This window comes from Ctenopharyngodon idella, chromosome 4, assembly GCF_019924925.1.
Source record: "Ctenopharyngodon idella isolate HZGC_01 chromosome 4, HZGC01, whole genome shotgun sequence".
Classification (NCBI taxonomy): domain Eukaryota; kingdom Metazoa; phylum Chordata; class Actinopteri; order Cypriniformes; family Xenocyprididae; genus Ctenopharyngodon; species Ctenopharyngodon idella.
In genome coordinates, this window is record NC_067223.1 from 15,137,685 (window position 1) to 15,154,404 (window position 16,720).

The 16,720-nt window shown below is 36.9% G+C and overlaps 2 protein-coding genes across 2 annotated transcripts in view; one reads left to right on the forward strand and one right to left on the reverse strand.

Moving 5' to 3' along the window:
- cog5 (component of oligomeric golgi complex 5) overlaps positions 1–8,949 on the reverse strand; it is a 74,672-nt gene extending 65,723 nt beyond the window's left edge. Inside the window, exons 1-6 of the mRNA XM_051892461.1 lie at positions 8,830–8,949; positions 8,489–8,628; positions 7,459–7,516; positions 6,596–6,650; positions 6,334–6,403; positions 3,313–3,433 (exon numbers count right to left, since the gene is read on the reverse strand). Coding sequence (XP_051748421.1) covers positions 3,313–3,433; positions 6,334–6,403; positions 6,596–6,650; positions 7,459–7,516; positions 8,489–8,628; positions 8,830–8,875 — 490 coding nt within the window. The 5' untranslated portion in view covers positions 8,876–8,949. The remainder of the gene's footprint in view (positions 1–3,312; positions 3,434–6,333; positions 6,404–6,595; positions 6,651–7,458; positions 7,517–8,488; positions 8,629–8,829) is intronic.
- A 200-nt stretch (positions 8,950–9,149) lies between these two features.
- Positions 9,150–16,400, forward strand: dus4l (dihydrouridine synthase 4-like (S. cerevisiae)). Its single transcript, XM_051892465.1, has 6 exons — positions 9,150–9,474; positions 9,554–9,675; positions 11,976–12,093; positions 12,439–12,561; positions 15,767–15,993; positions 16,073–16,400. Exons 1-6 carry the CDS (start codon positions 9,368–9,370, stop codon positions 16,321–16,323), a joined length of 948 nt encoding a protein of 315 aa, XP_051748425.1. The 5' UTR covers positions 9,150–9,367; the 3' UTR covers positions 16,324–16,400.
- The last annotated feature ends 320 nt before the right edge of the window (positions 16,401–16,720 follow it).

A 16,720-nucleotide genomic window follows, 5' to 3' on the forward strand; every position in this document is an offset into this window, starting at 1 on the left:
CTGTCAAAACCTATAGACAAAAAGCTTCTCTACCAGTGTAAGGCAGGTTGCCTAATGGGAGATTTGTTAGACAGCTTTCTACGCTGGATGCCAGAGAGCCACAGAGAGCTGCACATACAGATAATGATATCAAATCAGACCTTGGCTGTTCATGTTATACCTTGAGGGGGTGGAGGGATGGCATAAAAGCTGAGCATCCTGAGAAAAAAAAAAAAAGGACAGGTGCTGTTAGAGCAGTCTAATTGTCTCATCTTGGACGGTGACGCTAATGCAAAGATGTCTCTTGTAATCCATTAGCTGGGTGAGACGAATCCAAATATGACCCTCACTTTGACATGATAAATAATTCAATGGAAGGAGAAAACATATTACAGAATCATATTGTGTCATGAACATTGTGTCACAGCGCATTTCAAGACTTCCGCAAAAGAACGATGCAATGATGCCTTAAAATTTGGCTAAAATGAGGTATCTTAGAAGGCAGCCAGCGTTCACATTGGAAGTGGGCCTCTAATGTTTCAAAATGCTGTCTAGCTAGGCAGCTCACTAAGTTTCAGAAGAGAGCTTATATGTGTAGGAGTACAACAGAGACAGAAATACTTTCTGTTGGTGGCCACAGCATAAAATTACGGCTGCGGTAAATGCCAAAATCAGCATGCCCTCCGTATGCGCAATGGGAAACTACTGTTCACCTGCATTGATTTAGCTTCATTTGAAAAGAATATGCAAATAGAAACCGGGAAAAAAGTACCTTGCTGATCTTCACTGGAATCTTTCCCACAGGGCCTGTGCCTTAATAATGAAGACATGTGTTTACTAAGAGCACGCTCGTTTTGCATTGCGCTATTTATCTGTCCTTATGACATCTAGGCAAATGTACAAACAAAAGGTCAATAGAGTATGAGTCAACATGAATCTGATATTACAGCCATTAAACCCAGGACTGAAAATAAGTTTTACATTTCAGATAATGCTCAAAACCGCATGAATTCCAGACAATATGGCAGTGTTCTAAAATTACATGAAAACAATCAATTCAACACCCTCAAAGTCAACATGAAACACTGTCTCAACTCAATTTACTTCTGAAATTTCTAGTGAAACAGGATATGCCACATGGAAAAAAACTGTCAGACAGGCGTTAATTTGATGCAACGGGAATTGATTGGATCATGAAAGGTGCTCTCTATATGACAAGAGAGGGGATGAGGAGTGAAGTCACCAATACAACCTGGAACATGGATTAAAATTTAAATGGGGTCACTTTTGATTTCCTGTCAACTTTAAGCTTTATGAGATTACTATAATGTACTCTGGTGACAATTGGAACTAAAGTAACTTGTAAACGCTATTCGGGTCAGACGTTAATCAAGAGGGGTTTTAAATGAAACAACCTACAGTCTCTCCAAAACAGGTCAGACAATTCCAGAACCAGATTTTAGACAGTCCTAGCACCTGCGTTGCAAACTCAGCAAAACATTTAGGACACAAGAACAGGGCTGACCTGGAAATAGTACAAGATTGTACTGATCCCATTTACCCGACAGTGGAGGACGCCATAGCACTTGAATAATTACCATTAGTGGCCTAAAAACAGAAACACTAAATGCAACATAGCCAAATGCTCAGACATCTAAATCCTCTTTGAAAAACAGCCATGCCTTCAGACATAAAAGTTACACTCTTAAAATAAAGGCTCTTTATTGGCATCTGTGGTTACATGAAGAACCTTTAACTTCCATGGAACCTTCCCATTCCACAGGCTTTTGTAGTTCCTAAAACTATTGGTGGAAGTACTCGCTTTTTGGCATGTTCGCACCGCAGGAACTGGGAACGATTTTAGCTTGGGGGGACTAAATTAGCTCCTACTTCAGAGGTTGTGTTTTAAAATAGCCCCCTATATACCCTTATTCACTATTCCCTACATTTGTCCACTAGTTCACTTAAATGAATGAATGAAAACGAGTGAGCGAATTCAGACACTGAGTGCGCCAGAAGGACCGATACTTTTGCGTAGTTTGTGCTTGCCGTTTAATAATCATGTGACACTTAGCTAACTGGCAACTCCAGTAGTAATTAAAAGATTTATTTTGAACTCTGTCATTGAACCTATATATAAACCATAATTAAAATGATAAATTAAAAAGGAATTTATACCTGTATGATATTACGTTGTACCCACATTGGTCCACCGGTTTGGAAAAATGATGCATGGATGATTCAGCTGCAGAGCCATCTTCTGGCCAAACGTGACCCTCACAGTGCATTATGGGAATTCTCTAGCCGTTGAGTGTACATCGGTTGTACACTCGTTGTTGCAGTGCATTATGGGATTGAATGAGTGCACTTGATAACATCTGCTTTAGTTTTGGACACCACTACAAATGGCTGTTCCCTCAAATAGTGCCCTATTTAAGGGTATAGGGGGCGACTTTGAACACAGCCAGAATAGGTTCTAATTCAGCACAATAAAAAGTACCAATGACAAATGTACATTGATTGGCTGAATGCATGCAAAACACAGTTTTTAAAAAGCAGTGTAAACAGAGTTTATATATATTTACTCGCAAACTAACTTCATGAACATGGAAAAAGACAGATGGACCAATGCCGAAGTCCAGGCACTTCTCAAACTGCTCAACGCTAAGGAGGAAATCCAATGCAACATTATTGTATTATGTATTTCTGCATTCACTTTCTTTGTTTAACTTTGTAATAACATACTAGACAGGACTGTTAAACAGATCGTAAACTAATGAAGAAGGAGAATGGGAGCACTGTATGCTCAGGCTCTGGCGTTCTCTGCACCATCAAAATAAAAGTCCGCCATGTACTCAAAATAAAAGTCCCGCACAACATCCAGAACGACAGGACATAAGTGACGGCTTACGTCATTTCAGAGTTCCTACTGGCGGTGCGAATGCAACCAGGAAAATGGCCCTTGGGTAAAATTTAGTCCTCAGAGGACCTTCCTGGTGGCTAGTTCCTATAACTACCTGGTGTGAAAGCCCCTAAAAAGATCTTTATGATGGAAAAAGATTCTTGAATTTTTAGAATGTTCTTCACATGAAGAAATTATTAGTATTTTTTTTTTTTAAAGAATTGTTCACTGAAAGGTTCTTTGTGAAACCAACAGTGTTTCTTCTATGCCATCACTGTAAGAGTATCACCAACTCGCTTAGACATGATATAATCCAATAAAGACAACATAGGTAAAGGTTGCCACTTATGCAGTGCGCTCCATCACGAGTAAACATTTTGAAGGACACAAGGGATGAGCGAAGCAGACGCTCATCGTGATTGGTCACTCACCCAGCTCGTTGAGGCTCTGGGCAGCTTTAGTGATCTCTCTGCTGCCCCCTTGCAGTTGCCCCTGCAGTCGTTTGCTCAGGTACAGGATGCGAATAATCCTTCTCAACAGGTCACACGCCACCTGCCAGACAGAATAAGATAAGGCATCTCATTCCTGTGTTCATCAAATAGCAATGACTTCTAGGACTACCATAAACAGCACAAGCAAATATCAATGATAAGGTAATGGTAATGATGTCAACATTATGATAAAGTGAAAATGTACCATGGTAGCTATAGTTTCCATGATATAGTTTGTACCTACAGTACAATAAAACTGAAAACCTGGTATTAGAGAACAATTATTATTGTTATGGTATTAATACCCCTTGTCACACAGACATGAAGGATGAACAGTGTTTCTCGTTAAGAAGTATGATTAGAAGAGATTGACAGACTTAAGATTTAAACCAAAAGATTTTAATTGAAGGAGGAACCTGACCTAAAGACCATTTCACTCACCTGTAGGATAACAGAATTTGTTTCACACAAATCTTTGCTAATATACTCAGAATAAGTGGTGCTTTAATACCTTTTTGTCTTTTATCACGGGGTTCTTTTAGGACTAGAATAGCCTATCAGTTACAGTAAATGTCAATTGATTTCAAACACATAAATACTATAAACAGGCATGAATAAGCTATTGATTCACACCCTAACAGCCAACACGCACTAACAGTAAACTCTTATAAGCCAGTACATTTGTGCTCAGAACATGAAACTAAGCCACATGTTCAGTAAAGTATGACAATCATGCCTGGGGCAGACGGCAGGCAAATGAAGGACTCGGAGAGGTCAGTCTTTTTTGTGTTTCAGTAAAAAGGTGCAGCTGAACTGTCCCAAAGGTACGTGCATCTTATTTTGTGTGTGTCTGAGTCTGATTGCTTTGTCCCGGGGTGACACAGTGTCAGATGCTGTGACAAAAAAAAAATTCCAAAAGGAAAACGGGAAAAAATTCAGCTGTGTCCCTATCGTCAGGTCTGGTCTTATTCTTATGAGGAATAAAAATAAATGAAAATCTGTTGCTAAAGGCAAGGACAGGACAGACCCAGACACAAAGACAACATGAAATGAACAAAGTCCCACACTGTGTGTGCAAATTTTTGTATAGTCAAATACAAAAATAAAATATTGAGTAGGGGGGTCACGCATTTTATTTTTTAGAAAAATACATGAGCAATAATAACAGTAATGCGTGCCTTTGCAATCTGACTAGGGTTGCAAAATTCCAGTAATTTTTAAAGTTGGAAACTTTCAATGGGAATTAATGGGAATTACTGGAAATTTGCAGTTTAACCTATAACAGAGAACTAAATGTAGTTGGGGGGGGGGACATCTTACAGCATAATCTTGGTTAAAATAACCAGATTTAATGCATAGTCATAGGGAAAGTTTATTTTATTCAACATTCATGCTTTTTTGTTGTTTAATGAAAGAATCAATTAAAGTTCTACTCAAAAATATATATATTTTTTTTCAAATTTGCACTAGTTTTACATGTATGTCTGCTTATGACCAAACAAAATGTTAATATTTATGTTTGTATATGATACAGTTTGTATAAATTGCCAGTTAATTCCCTTTAATACCCGTTAAGTTTCCAACTTGGAATATTTACAAAATTCCCCAGATTAACTTCCCATGGAAAGTGTCTGGAAAGTTTCTGGAAATTTACCAGAAATGTTCCACCCCTTTGCAACCCTAATTCTGACACAGACTAGTTTTTTATTGCAATGTATTCTTTTATAAATTTCAATAGTGACAACTTGCCCCACGATCAACAAACTGTAACCTTTTTTCCTGGGCGATAACATTGATGTAACTTCTGTAATCAATATTCATTTGGGGTTTTTTGTAGGTATGTGCCAATACAGATAGTGAAAAAGACTTTTTTTTTTTTTTTTTAAGTGTTAAAGAATTTACATCCAGAGGAATACTAAATATGACAACATGCCCTGGTCTCCTTTAAAAACATATTCACGACAGCTGCATGCAAACAATGATCAAACCACTGACGGATCATCATGGAATTTGTGATAATGCTATGCTGATGAGCAAACACAAATATGCAAATGCATATCTACAGTTCTATAAAGCCACACAAGAAAAGGGGCAGAAAGAGGTTTTGAGAGTAAAGGGGAGCATTTCATAACCACAGCGACCTTTCCGTGGCTGTATTTCATTCATATTTAATAACAATTCCCCAAAGCCAATAAAAAAAACCAGGACCGAAGACCCTGTAAATCCACAAGATGTGTCGAGCGGGACACTATTGTTCACCTAGCTGTGGGTATTCACGTGTGTGACAGATAAAGTGTGAGAGAGACCCTTCCTTTCTGGGCCCAGATTGACTTTTATTGATTTATTTCCTGCAGGCTTGAAGCTTCACTCTTGATGACATCATGTGAAGTTATTGTAAAAAAGCTGCATAAATATTGTAAATATTAAACACTGCACAAAAAAATATTCCTTTTATATTCCTCTAAGAAAACAACAAATTAATTAGGAATGACAGATTGAATGAATAATTACAATGTTATACTAATTACGCTCTTAAAAATGATTTGGAAAGAATTTAATTTAAATGAATTTTTTAATGAGGTAAAACAGTTTTTTTTAATTAATTATTGTTTTTATTTATTTACTTTTGTCGTATGTGATAATCACAAATCAATATGCAAAAACATCTATTACCCCAGAATGATTTTCTTTTTGTTTGTGTGCATTTCTCTTTTTTCCCCCAATGTGTATTACAGAATCTGACTGCAAACAATCGTGAAGGCAGGGCTGTATCTATCTCAGATGTTGAGCCAATAAATATGGAAATCAAGCCATTGGGAAAAAAAGCACAGTGTTTGCATAGCAGGACAATGAAGAAATAACAGTTTTGCAGAATGCTGTTTGGAATATCCAGGGATAGAGAGATGACAGAAGCAGATAGTGCAAATGTAAAATTAAAGGAAAAAAAAACAAACAAAACACCTGTAAGCGGGCAAGCTGGGACGTCCGTGCCACAATCTTATTGTAAGGGTCAACGATTTTGGTCCTTATCCTAGAATGGAAAGAGGGAGAAATGCTTATCAGAAATGGGTTAATAAAATACTACAAAGTATCTGACTAATTCATACTTCCTTTTTTTAAATATGTAGAGCACAAATTGCAGAGACATTTTCTGATATCTATTTATCATGCACCACCTTTAGAAAACACAGACCATTTTAATGCCTTTAATGGGTTTATTTACCTGTCCACAGCACTCTGGAGAGCTGCGATTCTGGTCTGCATCATTTGTAAGACACCTGTGTGGAAGCAAAAACACTCATAATTCCCATGCTCAGATAGAGTGCACTGTGCAAGAATTTGTGATGTGACAAGGGATCCCCCTGGAGGACAGCTGTAAAATCGCATGCACATTCAAATTCAGTGTTCAAGTGATTTTTAATGTAAAAACTTCACAGTATCCCAGATTATAGTGCTGAGACATAAACTCTATAGGTAAGTCATAAACTCTGTGACTCTGTCTTCCCAGTTTGTTCAAACTATGACAGACGGAGTCAGTGTACAGAGGAAAACACACTGCAACATATATATATGTACTTTTGGAATACTTTAAAAATTTAACTTTTCATATGCTTGTATGAAATGCCCATTTGAATGCTAGGAAATGGCAAACATCCAGGTAAAAATGTATTTTAAAATAACCATGAATTCAAAATTGTCAATTCTTATTTTCTATGGAACATTGTAGTGTTTACTATAGAAGATTTATTTTTTTATGTGCCCTGATAATTTTTAATCAAAATAACTCTTCTCTTCTCTGATGACGTGTTTACTGGCATGAGGGTTGGGCAACCTGTCACTCACATGAGATCCACCAATAGCGAACCACAACCATCCAATCAATTCCACACGGACAAAATCCCGCCCAACATTTTTACTTGTTCCAGAAGCCGTTTCCCTTGGATCTACTGTACGTCACAATTGGTAAGAAAAGACTATCACAAATTTCCATTTCCGTTTTTAAACTTATATTACATGAACTTAATCCAACTGATGATGAGATCTAAAATGAAGTGTTAAAATGTGAAGCAGGTAGTGAAACATTACCTTCAAGAGACTCCATCCCCGTTGCCTGAGCTAGTAGATCCTCATGTCTGGCCACTACCTGCAATCAAAAAGAAGATATATGATCATTTTCTAATTAGTATTTTTCAGTGCTTAGAACATTTCTATAAAGGATTAGTGCACTTTCTAACTTCATGGACATGATCCTAACACAGATCATCTTGCTAGATCTGTCTGCTGCTTTTGACACAGTTAACAACCAGATCCTTCTGTCAACCCTCATGAGAAAGGGCATCCCAAGAACTGCTCTCTAGTGCTCCAAGTCTTACCTCTCAGGTAGGTCATTCACGGGTGTCTTGGAGGGGTGAGGTGTCTAAGTCGCCCCCTACACCTAAGGTTGGTCCTACAGGGTGTCTAATGTGTCAAAGTGGCAAATCTAGCTACTGGGGTGCCTCAGGGCTCAGTGTTTGGACCACTTCTCTTCTCCATCTACACAACATCACTAAGATCTGTCATTCAGAACCATAGCTTTTCCTATCACTGTTGTGCTGATGACACACAACTCTATTTCTCATTCCAGCCAGATGATCTGACAGTAGCTGCTCACATCTTAGCCTGCCTGACAGACATTTCTTGCTGGATGAAGGACCACCACCTACACCTAAACTCACTACTTCAGACTTACGTGCCCTCAAGAAGCTTGCGTTCTGCAAGTGAACCCAAAGAGGCACAAAATGACTTTCCCAGACCTTTACCTGTATTGGTCCCTGCTGGTGGAATCACCTGCCTAACTCAACATGAGCAGCTGAGTCTTTAAGAAACGGCTGAAGACGCATCTTTTTCGCCATTACTTGACTGGTTAATACTAACACTTACTATTCTATATATCCATTAAAAATAAACTAACTGGGACTAGTCACAGCACTTGCATATTGTTGCCCTATTGTTGGTTTGATTGCTTCTACTGTTCTTCTCATTTGTAAGTCGCTTTGGATAAAAGCGTCTTCTAAATTATTAAATGTAAATCTGTATAGAAACATTGGTGCTTTTGATTCTGACAGGTGTGACTTACCTGGCAGTGCAGCTCTTTGTCCAGCTGACTGATGCCCTCTGCCAGCTTTGCCAGCTGCTCTGCAATGATAGCATGATGAATGGCTTGAGCTGTGTATGTCTTCACGTCGAATTCCTCTTTAAGGAAATCGGTATAGCACTCTGGAAGAAAAAGGATCAGGATTTATAAAACACATAACATGAGATCGCATTACCTGGACTGCAGATCAGCTTACATTACAAGTATACTGTGTGCTACTGTGCTAGCTAAAGGTGTCGATCAAGATAATCAATCTGCCTAGCTAAACTAAAAACAATGGACAGATCAGATCTAAAAGAGAAATCATATTAAAAGAAGATTACCATCTTTCAGAAGTGAATTCGCTGTTGATTCCGGATTAGCCTCCATCGTTGCCACTTCATCAGTGACGTACAATTCCTGCGTCAAAACACGAATGGACAGCAACGGCGATGGGTGCTCATGAATATTAATTAGCTGTACTGACGTAACATTCATTCAAAATTCGCAAACGGACACAATTTTATTGCAATGTTGATTTAACTAGTTTTAGAAACATTTTCGAGGTACTCTATTAATTTATGTCATAATCTATCGTGTTATAATTGAAAATAAATATGAATTTCGTTTCTTGCAAAAAAGGTCAACGGTTAACCACACCCACTAACACTGACACACGGAAGTGACAAACTAATACGCGTGTGAATCTCAACAAGCCAGTGCTTGTTGATGCTAGTCTAATGTTTACTATCCAGAACGCGCTTTTTTAAGGGAATGCACGTGTACTGTTTGTAACTAAAATGGAGTACATTTTAATTTTAATACTGAGTATTTGAACTGCGCGTTTTGCCAATGATTTCAGGAGTGTGAGTCGCGGAATTTATGACAGACGTCCACAATAATATAACAATGGACAATGGGAATATCATGGACTTGTTTAACAGGGGAAGGCCAGTCAGAGTATGTGCACCCATGGTCCGTTACTCAAAGTAAGTTAGACAGTATTGAACTGATTCCTGTAATGTAATATTTTGTTGTACTGAATGGTTTATTCTTGCTTTTTTTCAGGTTGGCTTTCAGATGTTTAGTGAGGAAATATGACTGTGATGTATGTTTCACCCCAATGATCATTGCAGCTGATTTCATGCGCTCTGCAAAAGCCAGAGACAGCGAATTCACCACCAATAAGAGTAAGTCGTAGTTCAGATATGATCTGTACTGTAGATGTGTAGACTTTTTCTTGAAGTTGTGGTTTTCAGTTTTGCTTTAGTGCCCAAAGTTTACTTCAGACATGAAAAACTGTCACAATGCATTAAAATTATTTATCACATAAAAGTAAATAAAAACACTGACATCACGTGTGAAAATGTCTATATTACCATAAATTGTGCATGTGCGATAATATGCAAAATTATAACCACCATGGTATAGATTAAATAGGTAAATTGACAATTTTGGGTCACAGTTTATTTTAAGGTCCAATTCTCACTATTAACTATGACTTTTGCCTCAATACACTGCGTTTCAAATTATTATGCAAGTGACATATCAGTAGGATTTCAGTACTATAAACATTCAGATTTTAGTTTTTCTAAGAAAGTGTTTGTTTGTTTATGTATCCATGTCTTTTTAGATAACTGGTATCAATCTCAGATAAAATAGTTTGCCAGGTACTTAGGTAAGATCCTCCCCATATTGCATGAGAACTGAGACTTGCTTAAAGATGTTGTTCCACATTATTAAGCAAGTCTCAGTTCTCATGCAATATGGGGAGGAAGAAAGATCTTTCTGAAGATGAAAAGCATGAAATGGTGCAAAATGATTCTGTGAAAACTGAATGGAGATTATCGAATTATCATAAGATTTGTGAGTGATTTAGAGCACAGCAGAACTCGGTCAGATAAAGGCTTATTAAGGAAAGTTTCTGTCAAAAAAAGTAATTGTATTAAAAGGGCAGCTATAAAAAAAAAAAGCCAGTGTTGAGCAGCAAAACAGGTATTTGAAGCTGCTGGTGTCTCTGGAGTCTCAAGAAGCTCTCCATGCAGGCTGGCAGTTGTGTGTAAAGATGCATTTCAGCCACTCCTAACCAAAGCTCAAAGAGAAACATTTACAGTGGGTTTAGAAATACATGAAGACTCACTTTTAAATAGTTTTATTCACTGATGAATGCCGTACTACAATGGATGGTCTAAATGGATGGATTTCTGGATGGTTGGTGAATGGCCATGTTCCAACAAGACTGCGACGTCAGCAAGGAGCTGGCGGGTGATGATTTGGGCTGGAATATTGGGAAGTGAGGTGGAAGGTCCCTTTAGGGTCTCTGAGGGTGTCGAAATGACTTCTGCAAGATATGTGGAGTTCATAACTGGCCATTTTCAGCTATGGTATAAAAAGAAGGATAGTGCCTTCTGAAATACAAAATGCAATATGGACTATCCCATGCTGCAAAAAAACACCACAGCAATAAAACTGTTTGAAAATGTATTACTACACCCACCGTAAATGTTTCTCTTTGTGAGCTTTGGTTAGGAGTGGCTGAAATGCATCTTTACACACAACTGCCAGCCTGCATGAAGAGCTTCTTGAGACTCCAGAGACACCAGCAGCTTCAAATACCTGTTTGCTGCTCAACACCGGCTTTTTTATAGCTGCCCTTTTAATACAATTAACTTGTTTGACAGAAACTTTCCTTAATAAGCCTTTATCTGACCGAGTTCTGCTGTGCTCTAAATCATTCACAAATCTTATGATAATTCAATAATCTCCATTCAGTTTTCACACAATATTAGTTGTTTTCATGCTTTTCATCTTCAGAAAGATCTTTCTTCCTCCCCATATTGCATGAGAACTGAGACTTGCTTAATAATGTGGAACAACATCCTTAATAGGGCAAACTATTTTGTCTGAGATTGATACCAGTTATCTAAAAAGACATGGATAAATTAACAAACAAACACTTTCTTAGAAAAACTAAAATCTGAATGTTTATTGTACTGAAATCCTACTGATATGTCACTTGCATAATAATTTGAAACACAGTGTAAACTCCTAAATACTGCTTATTAGTTGTTAAGTTTATGCATTAAGGGACATAGAATATGGTCATGCAGAATAAGGGATTAATATGTGCTTTATAAGTACTAATAAACAGCCAATATCCTAGTAATATGCATGCTAATAAGCAACTGCTTATGACATGTCAACTTAACTCTTGACATGTCTAGGGTTAAGTTGAGCCATTGGGCATTAAGCTAACCTTTTCAAATAAAAATATTAACATTGTTTACATAAAAAAAACTGTCTGAGTCTGAGAGATCCCGTCCAGTGCATAATTTATTGGGAAAATTAACTTGGTTTACTCATAAACTTGACCTCAGTTTTCTCAATGAGACTAATTAGATGCAACGCTACCTTTCACCTTTAGTTGAGTCACTGTCACAGCCTTCTGCTTTAGCTACTCATGCCATTTAAACATGTGTTTGCTTCTTAGCTGACCGACCCTTAATTGTCCAGTTTGCTGCGAAGGACGCACAGACGCTGGCAGATGCTGCATGTGTGGTTTCCCCTTTCTCAGATGGGGTGGATTTGAACTGTGGCTGTCCGCAAAGGTAATGCTGATATTCAGAGTAATGTATGCATAAATGAGAGTTCACACTGTGCTTTAAAACTAAGGAATACTAATAGAGGATTATTTAAGATACATAATGTATGTATCAGAAGGTTTTAGTGCATTTCCATGAAACGGAAGTTATGATACTTTTTTTCTTCCTTATTGTATATCTAAGTGAAACAGCTTCTCAAACAAGAACAAATGTAGAGCGGGGCTTGATTTTGTCCATCGGGAATTGATTGGATGGCTTTGGTTTGCTATTGGTGGATCTCGTGTGAATGGAATCTGCAGTTTCATAGCATTTCTTCCTCTGACAGCAGTCATGTGGATGTGTTTGTTGCAGGTGGGCCGTGTCTGAAGGCTACGGTGCGTGTCTGATTAACAAACCTGAGCTTGTGAAAGACATGGTTAGGCATGTCCGAAACCAAATAGACAACCCCAACTATGCAGTATCCATTAAAATAAGGTGAGCATATGATTTCCTGACTTTAAAGTACGCTCATTTTGTTAACTTGTATTAATGATTTTGAAAAATGTCTTTAATTTAAAAGTTGTTGAAATTATTGGACAGTTGGACTATTGATAACTTTAAAGCAGTGTGTTTTTAACATGTTTTAATTGTCAGTATGCTGTTCATATAGCAAAATTTTACATTTCTCAACTGCCTGAATTTTTTTTGATTTTGTTGCCAAATATAACCATATTATTGCCTAGCTGTTTATATAAAGTTGGATATATGTCCAACTTTATCCGCATACATACAGTCTTTTCTGCTCACCAAGGCTGCATTTATTTGATCAAAAGTACAGTAAAAACAGTAAAATTGTGAAATATTTTTACAATTTAAAATAACTGTTTTCAATGTGAATATATTTTAAAATGTAATTTATTCCTGTGATCAAAGCTGAATTTTCAGCATCATTACTCCAGTCTTCAGTGTCACACGATCCTTCAGAAATCATTCTAATATGATGATTTGCTGCTCAAAAAGGCATTAAATTGATCAAAAGTGTCAGTAAAAACATTTATAATGTTACAGAAGATTTCTATTTAACCCTAAATGGTCCTTGGGGACAAATGTGGGCAATTTTATTTTATTTATTTTTTTTTTTTTTATAAAAATGGTTTCTTCAATCTGAGTGTTAGAAGACTTGGCTACTTTTCCTAAATTTGCCACCTGAACATACAAAAAAAAAAAAAAATCCTTAATCGGTCCTTCGTCGACTCTAGTGGGCAACCCATAGGAAATGAATGGATGAGACTATAATTCAGAGCAATTTTTTTTATTTGTCCAATAGAAATCAATAAATCCAACAAAATGCAGATCATACACATAAATGAAGGGGTGAGCCTATACAACATTCTCAATGTGGCCCACACACACAAACACATCCACAAACAAAGCATTGAATAAGCCTATAACCTATATTTGACATTTTGTTTTTTGTTAGAAATAAATGGTTATTCTACTTTGTCTTTTCCTTATAGCATGGTCAGGTTTGTCTGTAAGCATATTTTGGCATCTTTGTAGTCTCACCCAACACAAATGTTTTTTTTTTGTTTTTTGTTTTTTCCAAATTCTACAATTTTAACTTGTGATAAAATCTAAAACTTGAGAGGTTAAGTTTGTTAAAACATTGGTTTATAGATTTCATACTATGCAGCCAGTGAGTACTACAGCCATCTAGTGGCCATTGATATACCAACATATGGCACCAGATGTCATCAATGCCAAATTTTGGGGTTTGGCTATTTCGACTTACTGGAATGAATATTTTACTGAAGTAAAAAAAAAAAAAACATTAAAAAAAAATAAGCATATTTTACATGAAAGTCAATGGAGTAATTTTAGAGGTCATAAATACAGAAAAATCACAAAAGAACTGCACAAATTGAGTGTTTTTACTTTCGTGAAGATAGTGTTATGACATTTATTTAAAAAAAAAAAAAAAAAAAAAAAAAAATTGGGATCACAACTGTGACATTCGTGCCCAAATTTCTCCACGAAGGACTCATTAAGGGCTGCTGTATGAAGGATGCTTCAGGGTTAATAAATGCTTTAATAAATGTAATAAATAAATAAATGCTGTTCATTTAACTATCTATTCATCAACTCTTTTCAACATTGATAATGATAATGATAATAATAATAATAATAAATGTTTCTTGAGCAGCAAATCAGCATATTAGAATGATTTCTGAAGGATCATGTGACACTGAAGACTGGAGTAATGATGCTGAAAATTCAGCTTTGATCACAGAAATAAATTATATTTTACAATATATTCAAATAGAAAACAGTTATTTTAATTTATAATAATATTTCACAATATTACAGTTTATATATTACAGTGTGTGTGTATATATATATATATATATATATATATACAGTTGCAAGAAAAAGTATGTGAACCACTTGCAGAATCTGTGAAAATGTTAATAATTTTAACAAAATAAGGGAGATAATACAAAATGCATGTTATTTTTTATTTAGTACTGTCCTGAATAAGATATTTTACATAAAAGATGTTTACATATAATCCACAAGACAAAAAAAATAGCTGAATTTATTAAAATAACCCCATTCATAAGTTTGTGAACCATTGATTCTTAATACTGTGTGTGGTTACCTGGATGATCTACGACTGTTTGTTTGTTGTGTGATGGTTGTTCATGAGTCTCTTGTTTGTCCTGAGCAGTTAAACTGAGTTCTGTTCTTCAGAAAAATCCTCCAGGTCCTGCAGATTCTTCAGTTTTCGAGGATTTTTTGCATATTTGAACCCTTTACAGCAGTGACTGTATGATTTTGAGATCCATCTTTTCACACTGAGGACAACTGAGGGACTCAAACACAACTATTAAAAAAGGTTCAAACATTCACTGATGCTCCAGAAAAAAACATGATGCATTAATAGAAGGGGGGTGAAAACATTTGAAAATCAAGGTAAATTGTATTTAATTTGTCTTCCGGGAAACATGAAAGTATCTTCTGTTGCTTCCGAAGGGCAGTACTAAATGAAAAAAAATGATATTCAAGCGAAATAAGAAAAATCTGCATCCTGTTCAAAAGTTTTCACCCCTGACTCTTAATGCATCATGTTTTCTTCTGGAGCATCAGTGAATGTTTGAACCTTTTTTAATAGTTGTGTTTGAGTCCCTCAGTTGTCCTCAGTGTGAAAAGATGGATCTCAAAATCATTCAGTCACTGCTGTAAAGGGTTCAAATATGCAAAAGATGCTGGAAAACTGAAGAATTTTTGGGACCTGGAGATTTTTTCTGAAGAATAGAGCTCAGTTTAGCAAACAAGGGACTCATGAACAACCATCACAAAACAACAAACAAACAGTCGTAGCTCATCCAGGTAACCACACACAGTATTAAGAATCAATGGTTCACATACTTATGAATGGGGTTATTTTAATAAATTCAGCTATTTTTTTGTCTTATGGACTATATGTAAACATCTTTTATGTAAAATATCTTACTCAGGACAGTACTAAATAAAAAATAACATGCATTTTGTATGATCTCTTTTATTTTGTTAAAATTTTGCACATTTTCACAGATTCTGCAAGTGGTTCACATACTTTTTCTTGCAACTGTACATATATACATATATATTTATTGCCTTGACCATTTACGGCCAGTGTTGTTTTTTTTCTTGTCTTCAGGATTCACAAAGACCTCAGGAGGACAGTGGATCTCTGTCAGAAGGCTGCGGCAGCAGGTGTCTCATGGATTACAGTTCACGGGCGTACAGCCGACGAGCGGCACCAGCCTGTTCATTATGATGCCATCAAGACCATCAAGGACAGTCTTTCCATCCCAGTCATCGCTAATGGTGACATCAAGAGCATGCAGGATGTGGAGGCCACCTACGCCCTCACAGGGGTGGATGGTGCGTGTCAGTTTAATGCAGCTGCTTCTGAACTCTCCACATGTATGATCTTACATCTGATATCTTTGAATTTCTGCAGGTGTGATGGCTGCTCGGGGGTTGCTGGCCAATCCTGCCATGTTCGCAGGGTACGAGGAGACCCCACTGCAGTGTGTGTGGGACTGGGTGGACACCGCTGTGGAACACGGGACCCCGTTCAGCTGTTTCCACCATCACCTGATTTACATGCTGGAACGCATCACCTCTCAGCCCGAGAGGAGACTGTTCAATAACTTATCCAGTACGTCTGCGGTCATTGACTTCCTCCACAATACATACGGCTCCACATAGTTGTTTTTAATCAATGTATTCTTTTATAAGTTGTAATAAAGGCACAAATAAAGAACATCTTATTATTTGCCTGAAAATTATGCTGTTTTATGTCTGCTTCAATATAGTTTTTATCTGCAACATGCTTTTAAGAACAGCAGAAGCTGTGCTCCAGAGTTTATCTCCAACCCAAACACATCTAAAACACAAGCTTTTGAAATGGTTTATTTTTTAAAGTCATTAGGCCCACATGAGTGGTCAATTTAAGAGGATCTGGCTGGTAGCTCAGTTGGGAAGAACTTGAACCTGTGGCCAGTGCAGTCAGGGGTTCAAGCCTTGGACAGGGTGTATTGTTTAGATATATTTATTGCCGATCATCTTACAAAGCAAACAATGATTTTCTGCACCACAGAGCTTG

Excerpts from the sequence above, each read along its gene's own strand:
- dus4l (XM_051892465.1), top strand. The coding sequence starts at position 9,368 with ATGACAGACGTCCACAATAATATAACAATGGACAATGGGAATATCATG. Across the intron at positions 12,562-15,766 it reads GCAGTATCCATTAAAATAAG|GATTCACAAAGACCTCAGGA; the intron begins GTGAGCATATGA and ends TCTTGTCTTCAG. Across the intron at positions 15,994-16,072 it reads CGCCCTCACAGGGGTGGATG|GTGTGATGGCTGCTCGGGGG; the intron begins GTGCGTGTCAGT and ends GAATTTCTGCAG.